General features: G+C 44.8%; 1 protein-coding gene across 1 annotated transcript in view; it reads right to left on the bottom strand.

Annotated features, from left to right (window-relative positions):
- Positions 1-10,919, bottom strand: part of LOC120019956 (low-density lipoprotein receptor-related protein 8-like) — a 165,387-nt gene extending 154,468 nt beyond the window's left edge. The window contains exon 1 of the mRNA XM_038963366.1: positions 10,750-10,919. Within this exon, the coding sequence (XP_038819294.1) occupies positions 10,750-10,919 (170 nt within the window). The remainder of the gene's footprint in view (positions 1-10,749) is intronic.
- Between the last annotated feature and the right edge of the window lie 2,513 nt (positions 10,920-13,432).

Raw genomic sequence — 13,432 nt, 5'->3', positions numbered from 1 at the left:
TGCAGAACACAAAGACAGAAGACAACCACCCACAACTCCCAACACAAAACAAGCCACCTATATATGATTCTCAATCAGGGACAACGATTGACAGCTGCCTCTGATTGAGAACCATATTAGGCTGAACACAGAAACAGACAAACTAGACACACAACATAGAATGCCCACCCAGCTCACGTCCTGACCAACACTAAACAAGCAAAACACACAAGAACTCTGGTCAGGACGTGACAGTAGACATTGTTAATGTTGTAAATGACTATTGTAGCTGGAAACGGCAGATCTTTAATGAAATATCTACATAGGCGTACAGAGGCCCATTATTAGCAACCATCACTCCTGTCTTCCAATGGCACGTTGTGTTAGCTAATCCAAGTTTATCATTTTAAAAGGCTAATTGATCATTAGATAACCCTTTTGCAATGATGTTAGCACAGCTGAAAACTGTTGTGCTGATTAAAGAAGCAATAAAACTGAACCTTCTTTAGACTAGTTGAGTATCTGGAGCATCAGCATTTGTGGGTTCGATTACATGCTCAAAAAGGCCAGAAACAAATTACTTTCTTTTGAAACTCATCAGTCTATTCTTGTTCTGAGAAATTTCATGCAAGAAATTGCCAAAAAAACTGAAGATCTCGTACAATGATGTGTCCTACTATCATCACAGAACAGAGGAAACTGCCTCTAACCAGAATAGAAAGAGGAGTCGAAGGCCCCGGGTAATTTACAACATTAACAATGTCTACACTGTATTTCTGATCAATTTGATGTTATTTTCATCAAAATTTCCTTGTTTTTGAAATAATAATTGTTTTTTTTGTCTAAGTGACCCCAAACTTTTGAACGATAGTGTAAATGTGGCTAATAATACTAATTTGGCCAATATCCCTGTGTCACGATCTTCTTTGGGAGAAAGAGAGGAGGACCAAAACGCAGCGTGATGTGAATCCATTCTTCTATTTATTAAACGAAGAACACTTAAACAAACTATACAAACTAAACAAAATAACAAACGTGACGCTAATGAAACCGAGTGCAGACATGCAACATCAACTAACATAGACAATCACCCACAACCCACAATGACAAACCTAAATATGGTTCCCAATCAGAGACAATGACTACCACCTGCCTCTGATTGAGAACCATATCAGGCCAAATGACAAACCCAACATAGAAACACAAAACATAGAATACCCACCCAACTCACACCCTGACCATACTAAAACAAAGAAAATACAAAAGAACTATGGTCAGAACGTGACACCCTGGTTTATTGATGGCGCTGGCTGTGTGGGTTGGTGGCCTTATGGGTTATCCACCCAACGCATATGGAAGACCGGTACACTTCTTAAAATGTCCGATACATTTAAACCTTCCCGGTCACTTGTCCAGTACCAAATGTTCCTAACGGAAACCGTGCTTCACACACACACACACACACACACAGCCCATTGTACCAGACCACAGAGAGAAGAATACTCTATAACTGCAAGGCTACCTGAAGTGGAACAAACATGACTCAGCAACTCTGTCGCCTGACAAAGATACCACAGGGATCGAACATGTTGTCTGATATGTGTCTAAACAAGTCACTGGGGAGCATAACACAGTTGAATTTTAGCGGTATATTGTTGTTTTTCTATAGCGCCAGATAATTGGATACGCCACAAGATCCCCTGAAGCATTTAACCAACCCACATCAACACCTGTCGCCCATTATGACTCTGGTAGGGATATGGGGAAAGAGGGAGAAAAGAGCTTTACATTTCCGCTTTCAGAAGACAACACTCCCAATGTGGGTTAACCTGAACCATTGAACCGAACACATTAATATCTGTTGACTGTATCATGACTCAGGAGAACCAATAGGTAGAGGAGGAAATGCCTTCTTGGAAGCTTTACATGTTCACTGTCAGAACCAACGTGGAACCTATCACATCAATGTCTGTTGTAGTCGATCATGACCACAGGGGGTTGGTGGCACCTTAATTGGGGAGGATGGGCTTGTGGTAATGGCTGGAGTGGGAACAAGTGGAACAGTATCAAATACATCAAACACATGGTTTCCATGGTTTCCAGGTGTTTGTTGCCATTCCATTTGCTCCGTTCCAGACATTATTATGAGCCGTCCTCCCCTCAGCAGCCTCCACTGATCATGACAGAACAGAAGGCAATACAGTGCTGCAGTGCTATCGTGGATAAATAAATACATTCTTTCTCTTCGACCCCAGAACACAACGGGGAGCGAGCGCTGCACTGGGACACAGCAACACTGCTGCGCCAAAGTCATGACTAACCTCTGACGCCAATCAAACTGGTTCCCCTACCCAAAATAACATTCTGATATATAAGCGGACTGTGTTGGGGATTGGAGGAAGTGTTTTGACACAGAAGAAGAAGACACCACATCCAATCAGAGATTTCGTCCCAAGTGGCACCCTAGCAGTGCACCCTAGGTAGGAAATAAAGTGTAATTTGGAATGCATGTATGAAGGAATAAACAAAATAAAAAATTAAATATTTAACTAGGCAAGTCAGTTAATTAAGAACATATTCTTATTTACAATGACGGCCTACACCGGCTAAACCCTCCCCCTCACAACGCTATTGTGCACAGCGCTACGGGACTCCCGATCACAGCCGGGTTGTGATCCATCCCGGGATCGAACCAGGGTCTGTAGTTACACCTCTAGCACTGAGATGCAGTGCCTTAGACCGCTGCGCCACTCAGGAGCTATGGGGGGGTAAGTGGAAAGAGAGAGAGAGGGTTTTAAGCCCACGTCGTCTCCAAAAGACAAGTCTGGATTCATCTTAGCTACAATATAGAAATAGAGAAAATGGACTAGAATGTACTGTTGGGTTCTGAGAATAATGAAATATACATATTCATGTCACTGAGGGAGAGAGGGTAATGTATAACGTTTACATTATGTCAGGATATGTTATTGTTAGCCATCAGGGATCCTCTGGGAAGGATCCTCTGGGAGGAGAAGAGACACAGTCTGGTACCAGGCACCATGACAGCCGTGAGTTGGGGAGGAGTGAGCACTTTGAGGTGAGAGGTCAGGTCAGATGAAGTGAGGAAGAACAGATATCACTAAGGTTCTGAGTAGCAACAGAGATGCATTGGCTGTTCAGGTGTGTAGGAGGAGAGTCGGCCGAGGAGGAAGTGTTAAATATCAGTGCTTGTGTGAAATGTCGTTGTCTAATGCAGCTGTATCGACCCTCTGGGAAGAATAAAATTGGTTTAAGCTTTCATAGTGTCCTTGAGTTTTTACTCTGAAAATTAAAACCTAACAGAACATTAGACAAACTGCTGTTCTTGTCCGTCTTTCATTCGCACTTGTATTTTGTTATTTATGCTAACACTGACTTCTGCAGATAGAAGCCATTTTTTAAAAACTTTTATTGTGATAGTTGTGTTGTGGTTGATAGCATAGATGAATGTACTGAGTTGTAAGTCACTCTTGATAAGACCGTCGGCTAAAGAACTCAAATGTAAAATGTCTGTTCAGAGACAAACAGAACTCTTTGAACCTGACATGGACAGTCGTTCTCTCCTGGTATAGCTATCAAAACACATGTTTATTTTAAAGGAGTAGACTATCGTTGAAGGAATATTAATAATAGATTTCATTTAGCAGACGCTTTTAACCAAAGAGAGAGAGTCATGCATGCATTCATGTTTATGTACGGGTGGTCCCGGGAATCGAACCCACTACACTGAAGCTGCAAGAATAGGCCTAGATCTATAAAATAAGATATCTGAATGACAACCAAATAAAAGAAGGAACGGCCAGTGAGATTTTAAAGGGGACGCTCCAAAAGATGAAATGGAGAGATACACTCAGCATACCTAATGGCACCCTATTCCCTTTATAGTGGGCCCTGGGCAAACGTAGTACACTATATAAAGGGAACCAAGTATCATTTGGGACACAGAGGGTATCATTTGTGAGATATTGCTATTAGAGGATATTAGAGGATTATGCCGAGGCACACTGTCAGGGATGGTACCAATCTGACTCCGGAACACTAGGGAGGATTCCTGTGTGGGATCCACAGTGTGGTCAACTTGTAGACAAGAGAAGAAGAGTGTCTCTGCATTCTAAAATGGAATAACTAAGCTACGTAACAACAAGGACAGTGTCACAATGGTGTTATGGTATTCTGTGTTGCATAGGAACTCAATTGATAAATGTTTTCATATTTAATACAATACATTATATACATAATTCATAAGCAGAAAAATAAACTGAGTGTAAAATATGCCGATGTGTGTGTGTGTGTGTGTGTGTGTGTGTGTGTGTGTGTGTGTGTGTGTGTGTGTGTACATATGCCTGAATGTGTTAGATTATGCATGCGTGTCTGTGTGCTAGCGTCTTCGTCCGTGTGTGAAGGTGTGTGAGGGGGTCGGTCAATGGGGACTACAGGGCTGGGATGGTTGGGGGGATGGGGTGCGTAGGGAGGGCGGAGGGGAGGGGGATGGAGACCTACTGTAGAACAGCCACAGACCAGCATCAGTACCAGCATCAGTACCACTATCAACTGGTTGTTTTGGTTTGAGAGTGACCTCCTGGGATGGAGACATACTGTAGAACAGCCACAGACCAGCATCAGTACCAGCATCAGTACCACTATCAACTGGTTCTGTTGGTTTGAGAGTGACCTCCTGGGATGGAGACCTACTGTAGAACAGCCACAGACCAGCATCAGTACCAGCATCAGTACCACTATCAACTGGTTGTTTTGGTTTGAGAGTGACCTCCTGGGATGGAGACATACTGTAGAACAGCCACAGACCAGCATCAGTACCAGCATCAGTACCACTATCAACTGGTTGTTTTGGTTTGAGAGTGACCTCCTGGGATGGAGACCTACTGTAGAACAGCCACAGACCAGCATCAGTACCAGCATCAGTACCACTATCAACTGGTTGTGTTGGTTTTTTATTTAACTAGGCAAGTCAGTTAAGAACTAATTCGTATTTACAATGACGGCCTACCAAAAGGCAAAGGCCTCCTGCGGAGACGGGGGCTGGGATTAAAAATAAAAAATATATATAAATATAGGAGAAAACACACAACACCACACTACATAAAGAGAGACCTAAGATAACAACATAGCATGGCAGCAACACATGACAACACAGCATGATAGCAAATTAGCAACATAACATGACAACAACACAACATGGTAGCAGCACAAAACAGGGTACAAACATTATTGGGCACAGACAACAGCACAAAGGTCAAGAAGGTAGAGACAACAATACATCATACAAAGCAGCCACAACTGTCAGTAAGAGTGTCCGTGATTGAGTCTTTGAATGAAGAGATTGAGATAAAACTGTCCAGTTTGAGTGTTTGTTGCAGCTCGTTCCAGTCGCTAGCTGCAGCGAACTGAAAAGACGAGCGACACAGGGATGTGTGTGCTTTGAATACCTTTAACAGAATGTGACTGGCAGAACGGGTGTTGTATGTGGAGGATGTACTGAGGGAGATGTGCTGTGTGACAGTGAAGATGTACTGAGGGAGATGTGCTGTGTGACAGTGGAGGTGTACTGAGGGAGATGTGCTGTGTGACAGTGAAGATGGACTAAGGGAGATGTGCTGTGTGACAGTGAAGACGGACTAAGGGAGATGTGCTGTGTGACAGTGGAGACGTACTGAGGGAGATGTGCTGTGTGACAGTGGAGGTGTACTGAGGGAGATGTGCTGTGTGACAGTGAAGATGGACTGAGGGAGATGTGCTGTGTGACAGTGAAGATGGACTGAGGGAGATGTGCTGTGTGACAGTGGAGATGGACTGAGGGAGATGTGCTGTGTGACAGTGGAGATGGACTGAGGGAGATGTGCTGTGTGACAGTGGAGATGGACTGAGGGAGATGTGCTGTGTGACAGTGAAGATGTACTGAGGGAGATGTGCTGTGTGACAGTGGAGATGTACTGAGGGAGATGTGCTGTGTGACAGTGGAGATGGACTGAGGGAGATGTGCTGTGTGACAGTGGAGATGGACTGAGGGAGATGTGCTGTGTGACAGTGGAGATGGACTGAGGGAGATGTGCTGTGTGACAGTGGAGATGTACTGAGGGAGATGTGCTGTGTGACAGTGGAGATGTACTGAGGGAGATGTGCTGTGTGACAGTGGAGGTGTACTGAGGGAGATGTGCTGTGTGACAGTGGAGATGGACTGAGGGAGATGTGCTGTGTGACAGTGGAGGTGTACTGAGGGAGATGTGCTGTGTGACAGTGGAGATGTACTGAGGGAGATGTGCTGTGTGACAGTGGAGATGTACTGAGGGAGATGTGCTGTGTGACAGTGAAGATGTACTGAGGGAGATGTGCTGTGTGACAGTGGAGATGTACTGAGGGAGATGTGCTGTGTGACAGTGGTTTAAGATGGTCTATCTACACAAGAGAATGGTCATATTATTCAGACAATCAATGCCATATTCAAGCCAGAGGAACACAGAATAGATTCCTTCAAAGGCTTCATACCATTTGACTCAATCTACGAACACACACACAGCACTTTATACAGTATAAATGCACTTTATACAGTATAAATGCACTTTATACAGTATACATGAACTTTATACAGTATACATGAACTTTACACAGTATAAATACAAATTTTTCGACCATTATTCTACACGGTATTGTGAAGTGTGTACTGACCAGGACAGTGGGAAACCCAATACAGTAATTGTTTAACTAGAGAAACAACAGTAACAATCTCTGCAGACCCGTCAGACCAAATCACTGGGCTGTACTAGCTCTCTGAACCACCTAGATCCTCCCCACTCTCCTCCTGCACAACATCTGTTGGACACGTTCACACTCCACTGTCACACAGTACATCTCCCTCTGTCTTGTCCTTCTCCATCACACTCCACTGTCACACAGTACATCTCCCTCTCTCTTGTCCTTCTCCATCACATTCCACTGTCACACAGTACATCTCCCTCTGTCTTGTCCTTCTTCATCACACAGTACATCTCCCTCTGTCGTGTCCTTCTCCATCACACTCCACTGTCACACAGTACATCTCCCTCTGTCTTGTCCTTCTCCATCACACTCCACTGTCACACAGTACATCTCCCTCTGTCGTGTCCTTCTCCATCACACTCCACTGTCACACAGTACATCTCCCTCTGTCTTGTCCTTCTCCATCACACTCCACTGTCACACAGTACATCTCCCTCTGTCTTGTCCTTCTCCATCACACTCCACTGTCACACAGTACATCTCCTTCTGTCGTGTCCTTCTCCATCACACTCCACTGTCACACAGTACATCTCTCTCTGCCTTGTCCATCACACAGTACATCTCCCTCTGCCTTGTCCTTCTCCATCACACAGTACATCTCCCTCTGCCTTGTCCTTCTCCATCACACAGTACATCTCCCTCTGCCTTGTCCTTCTCCATCACACAGTACATCTCCCTCTGCCTTGTCCTTCTCCATCACACGGTACATCTCCCTCTGCCTTGTCCTTCTCCATCACACAGTACATCTCCCTCTGCCTTGTCCTTCTCCATCACACAGTACATCTCCCTCTGCCTTGTCCTTCTCCATCACACGGTACATCTCCCTCTGCCTTGTCCTTCTCCATCACACAGTACATCTCCCTCGGTCTTGTCCTTCTCCATCACACAGTACATCTCCATCACACAGTACATCTCCCTCTGCCTTGTCCTTCTCCATCACACAGTACATCTCCCTCTGCCTTGTCCTTCTCCATCACACAGTACATCTCCCTCTGTCTATTCCTTCTCCATCACACAGTACATCTCCCTCTGCCTTGTCCTTCTCCATCACACAGTACATCTCCCTCGGTCTTGTCCTTCATCACATGATACAATAAACTCTGCTTATGTTCAGCCTTAAAAACACGTTCTACATACTAATCTTTAATATAGAAAAACAAACTGTGCACTATCTAACCAGTATAGTCCTTTGCCATCTGTTCTTGCCTTCTCCGTCACACGATTGGAATACAATGGATACAATAGCCTCGAAAAGTGGACAAATTCTCATTTCTCTTTGACATACAGTACTACTAGTGCAAGAACTAATGTATTTGTATCCAACTGTATTAAAACCTAGCCTATATGAAAATGGGGGGGATTTCTCCAATATGGCAAGGGTCTTGGCCCATTGACAGCAGGTCACCTGTGTGAGGAGAGGAGGATGCTGGCTAGCGACAATCTGGTTCAGAATAAGGCAATGCACCCGTAGTGTTGCACCCCTACCCTCATCCTGACATATAAATAGTTGTTTGATCATGTGCAGAGTGTTCTTGCAGCTGAGGCGCCCAGTGGGTTGAATAAACTTGGTTTGAGTTTTTTCTAGTCGTCCGTTTGTTCAGAACCTAACAATGGCACGTTGAAATAGTGTAATCATCAAATAGGAGTTGGCTCCTGCTAAAAATCATTTTTAGCAGCGTAACTGTTTAGCTTGCTGATATTTTTGTCCTTTCCAAAAGCATTTCTACAGATGACATTTCCAACATGCAACCCACTCACTGGAAACGTAACATTCGGTTGGACAGCAGGGTTGCTTGGAGTCAATTCCATTTTTATTCAGTCAATCCAGAAAGTAAACAAAAATTTCAATTCTCCACATTTCTTCTCTGTGAGAAAAATATGGTTTACTTCCTGGATTGAAATGTAATTGGACACACCAACCCTGTTGGACATTAATAACGAGCAAACGGGTCCAGCAGACCAATACCTTAAATCTACAACATAACAAATGTCCCAGACAGTATCCTGGGGTGTGGAACAGTGACACATTAATCTTTAGGGAGTCTGAGATCGATGCTCCAAATGACGTGCTGTCACAGTGAGGCCTGACGACTCATCCTGCTGGTGTCACTGTCAGAGACAAGGGGTCTAGGATGGCAAGTGGTCTAGGATGGCAAGTGGGCTAGGATGCCAAGTGGGCTAGGATGCCAAGTGGGCTAGGATGCCAAGTGGGCTAGGATGCCAAGGGGGCTAGGATGTCAAGGGGGCTAGGATGTCAAGGGGGCTAGGATGTCAAGGGGGCTAGGATGCCAAGGGGGCTAGGATGCCAAGGGGGCTAGGATGCCAAGGGGGCTAGGATGACAAGGGGGCTAGGATGACAAGGGGGCTAGGATGACACGGGACTCAGGCTTTATCGCCATAATACATCTAAATGCTGTACGAAGTCGGTGTGTGTGTGTGTGTGTGTGTGTGTGTGTGTGTGTGTGTGTGTGTGTGTGTGTGTGTGTGTGTGTGTGTGTGTGTGTGTGTGTGTGTGTGTGTGTGTGTGTGTGTGTGTGTGTGTGAGAGAGAGAGAGAGAGAGAGAAAAATTGAGATTACGAGAGAGAAAGAGATTGAGATCTATCTGCATTGTCCATTGTGTCCCGCCACCCGCCACCCACCAACCCCTCTTTTATGCTACCGCTACTCTCTGTTCACATATATGCATAGTCACTTTAACCATATCTACATGTACATACTACCTCAATCAGCCTGACTAACCAGTGTCTGTATGTAGCCTCACTACTGATATTTACTGTCTTTTTACTGTTGTTTAAATATCTTTACTTACCTATTGTTCACCTAATAGCTTTTTTGCACTATTGGTTAGAGCCTGTAAGTAAGCATTTCACTGTAAGGTCTACCTGTTGTATTCATTCGGTGGACGTGACAAATAAACTTTGATTTGATTTGATTTGAGAGAGAGAGAGAAAGAGTGTGTGTGTGGGGGTGTGTGTGTGTGTGTGGGTGTGTGTGTGTGTGTGTGGGGGGGTGTGTGTGTGTGTGTGTGTACAGAGGGAGTTGCAGGAATTCCTCTTGAGCCACAATAAACCCAAAGAGACAAAAGAGCAACGGTTTTCACTTCTGGCTCCACTTTAACAATGTCTTTGTTTGTGCTGCTCCTGAAAACATAGGACACAGGCTGGGCCGCTCCACTGAAAACATAGGACACGGGCTGGGCCGCTCCACTGAAAACATAGGACACGGGCTGGGCCGCTCCACTGAAAACATAGGACACGGGCTGGGCCGCTCCACTGAAAACATAGGACACGGGCTGGGCTCACACAGAGCAAGGAGATTGGAATTCTATAATGTTTTATGAGTCTGGCAGCATTCTGGCTACCTATCAAAACTCTATGCATAGGCTTCTATATTCTATACTAGCTGTCAGCCGATTGCACTATGTGGGTGGGAAGAAATGGGAAAGATGTGCTGTCCAATCATCTTTCACGCCTCCACCACAAATTGCACCAGAGGCCTGAGACCCCAAAATAGCCTGGAACTCTCGAGTTAAATCACCTGCTACACCATCGGGCCCTAGAGCAGGGATGGCCCCGACCCCAGTTAAAAGTTGCCCATCCCTGCCCTAGAGCTTCCCAACTCATGTGTGAGGTTACACCCGTCCTTTCTGTTATTTCCCCTAACTCTATCCTCCTGGTGCCTATCCTCCTGGTGCCTCTTGGTCTTTCAATCACTAGTGGGAAAGCTCACCCGGTTCAAAATAGCTACCAAGAGATTCTGCCAGTCAAATAAAAGTTACTCGCTTTTAACATTATTTGACAAACATTTTTGTGATGCAAAGACAGCAAACCACCATAATCTACCAAATATGCCAAAGAGTCACTATTACACAAGTCATGGTCTGTTTCTCCAGTGTCAGGTGTGTTTTGTAGGCTAAAAGCAATTGAAACGGGAGAAAAACTTTAAAAGATAACTTAACATTTTTGTTTTTCCACTTACCACAGTTTTCCTCGTCGCTGTTGTCTGAGCAGTCGTCATCGTCATCGCACCTCCATATGGTCGGTATACACCTTCTGTTATTGCACTGAAACTGGCCTTCCTCACACTCTTCTGCCTCTGTTCCTGCAATGTGTGTGTGTGTGTGGGGGGGGGGGGGGGCACACATTATTATGCGTCCACAAAAGGCACGCACTCAAACTGTCATTTGCAAATGAATGCCTACTTGATATTCAGCATATTCATCCAGTCAGTAAGTATTGACTGAGGATTCCGTTTATGAGCGTCACTTAGAGCCTGTTTGGTTACAGGCAACTGGAGACACAATTGTAACGGACCGATTCTGTAGACCTAATTGATCATTATAGGCTACAATTTAATAAACCACATCGTTACAATGAGACAAGGATTAATGTAGCCAGCCTACTGCCCCACATCCTATGTTACAATTGTATGGATGCTGCCTCACATCCAAGGAGGAACACATGCCAAGTAGACGAACAAATTGTCCATAAATGTTCTCATTTATTTTACATCGAAAATACAGTTTAAACGCCCCCAATTTGTATTGTGTGCTATTTTCATTGAGCTTTCAGAAACAATGAGGGGTTCTCCCACATTGCTGTAGCGCTTGGAATCATTCGCTATCATCCGGAGGTGACCGCATATGGACCCCTCTCTGTTTAGCGTATTACGGGTATAATTTTACCCGATTACCATAATTTTAGTGATCAAAGAAAATAGGACCAACCTTTTGAGCAGTGTTTTAGGACTAACAAATGAAAGAGCAGTAGTTTCCTTATATCCGTCCACATTTCTGGAGGAGGTGGTGAAGCTTATACACAAACAAAGCCTGTCCGAAAATCCGTTCTTCTAGCGATGCGACGGTGTTAGCCTACTTTACCGGCCGAAACCCCCCTTGCCTTGCCTCAGCCTCACTGGCAATTTGAATCGGTGACGACGGCGTGTATGGGCGGGGATTGTGCCAAGAAAATAAAGCATTCTGTTTTTTTTAATGCGCCCCATTCTTTGCTGCCGATAACGTGAATATGTGTAGTCTACTGTAGCCTATAATTGTTTACAATGTTCTACAGAAGGCCAAAACACTGTCGGGAATTCCCAAAACTAAGAATTAACTTTTGTTCTTCACGCGTGATGGATAGGCAGAAATGCATGAGGATGCATAGACCAACAACGCATATAATAACTTATTACAGTATCCGATTCTACAGATGAAAACAATACATAACAAAGGTTTAAAATAACAACTCTACAGTGGACCTTCGGGACAAAGCTCTTACCAGAACAGATTTAATTGTATTCGTTTCATAATGTTCCCCACTAATTAGGGTCCTATGGAAACAAGGACCAAAACGAAGGTTTTTCCTACCACAATAATACACAATAAACCATGTTTTTATTAATTTAATATCTAATTGAAAATTTTCTGCAAAATAATTGTATGTATCACATAAATATTGAAGAGAGAGCGACACACACAAACACAAACACACACACACACACACACACACACACACACACACACACACACACACACACACACACACACACACACACACACACACACACACACACACACACACAGAGCAAGAGAGAGATACACGATCAATCAATCAAATGTATTTACAAATCCCTTTTTACAGGGCTGTACAGTGCTGTACAGAAACCCAGCCTAAAACCAGAAACAGCAAGCAATGCAGATGTAGAAGCACGGTGGCTAGGAAAAACTCCCTAGAAAGGCAGGGAACCTAGGAAGAAACCTAAAGAGGAACCAGGCTCTCAGTGGTGGCCAGTCCTCTTCTGGCTGTGCTGGGTGGAGATTATAACAGTACATGGCAAAGAAGTTCAAATGTTCATAGGTGACCAGCAGGGTCAAATAATAATAATCACAGTTGTTGTAGAGGGTGCAAAAGGTCAGCACCTCAGGAGTAAATGTCAGTTGGCTTTTCATAGCCAATCATTCAGAGTTAGAGACAACAGGTGCGGTAGAGAGAGAAAGTGGAAAACAGCAGGTCCGGGACAAGGTAGAATGTCCGGTGAACAGGTCATGGTTCCCTAGCCGCAGGCAGCACGACCAGGTGGACTGGGGACAGCAAGGAGTCATCAGGCCAGGTAGTCCTGAGGCATGGTCCTAGGGCTCAGGTCCTCCGAGAGAAAAGAGAGAAAAGAGAGAGAGAGAGAGAGAGAGAGAGAGAGAGAGAGAGAGAGAGAGAGAGAGAGAGAGAGAGAGAGAGAGAGAGAGAGAGAGAGAGAGAGAGAGAGAGAGAGAGAGAGAGAGAGAGAGAGAGAGAGAGAGAGAGAGAGAGAGAGAGAGAGAGAGAGAGAGAGAGAGAGAGAGAGAGAGAGAGAGAGAGAGAGAGAGAGAGAGCATACTTAAATTCACACAGGACACCGGATAAGACAGGAGAAATACTCCAGATATAACAGACTGACCATAGCCCCCAGACACATAAACTATTTCAGCATAATTACTAGAGGCTGAGACAGGAACTTACCATCCTGAGACAAGGCCGAGTATAGCCCACAAAGACCTCCCCCACGGCACGAACCCGAGGGGGGCGCCAACCTGGACAGGAAGATCACGTCAGAGACTCAACCCACTCAAGAGACACACCCCTCCTACGGACGGCATGGAAGAGCACCAGTAAACCAGTGACTCAG

This window comes from Salvelinus namaycush, chromosome 25, assembly GCF_016432855.1.
Source record: "Salvelinus namaycush isolate Seneca chromosome 25, SaNama_1.0, whole genome shotgun sequence".
Classification (NCBI taxonomy): domain Eukaryota; kingdom Metazoa; phylum Chordata; class Actinopteri; order Salmoniformes; family Salmonidae; genus Salvelinus; species Salvelinus namaycush.
This window is presented reverse-complemented; position numbering and strand designations above follow the sequence as displayed.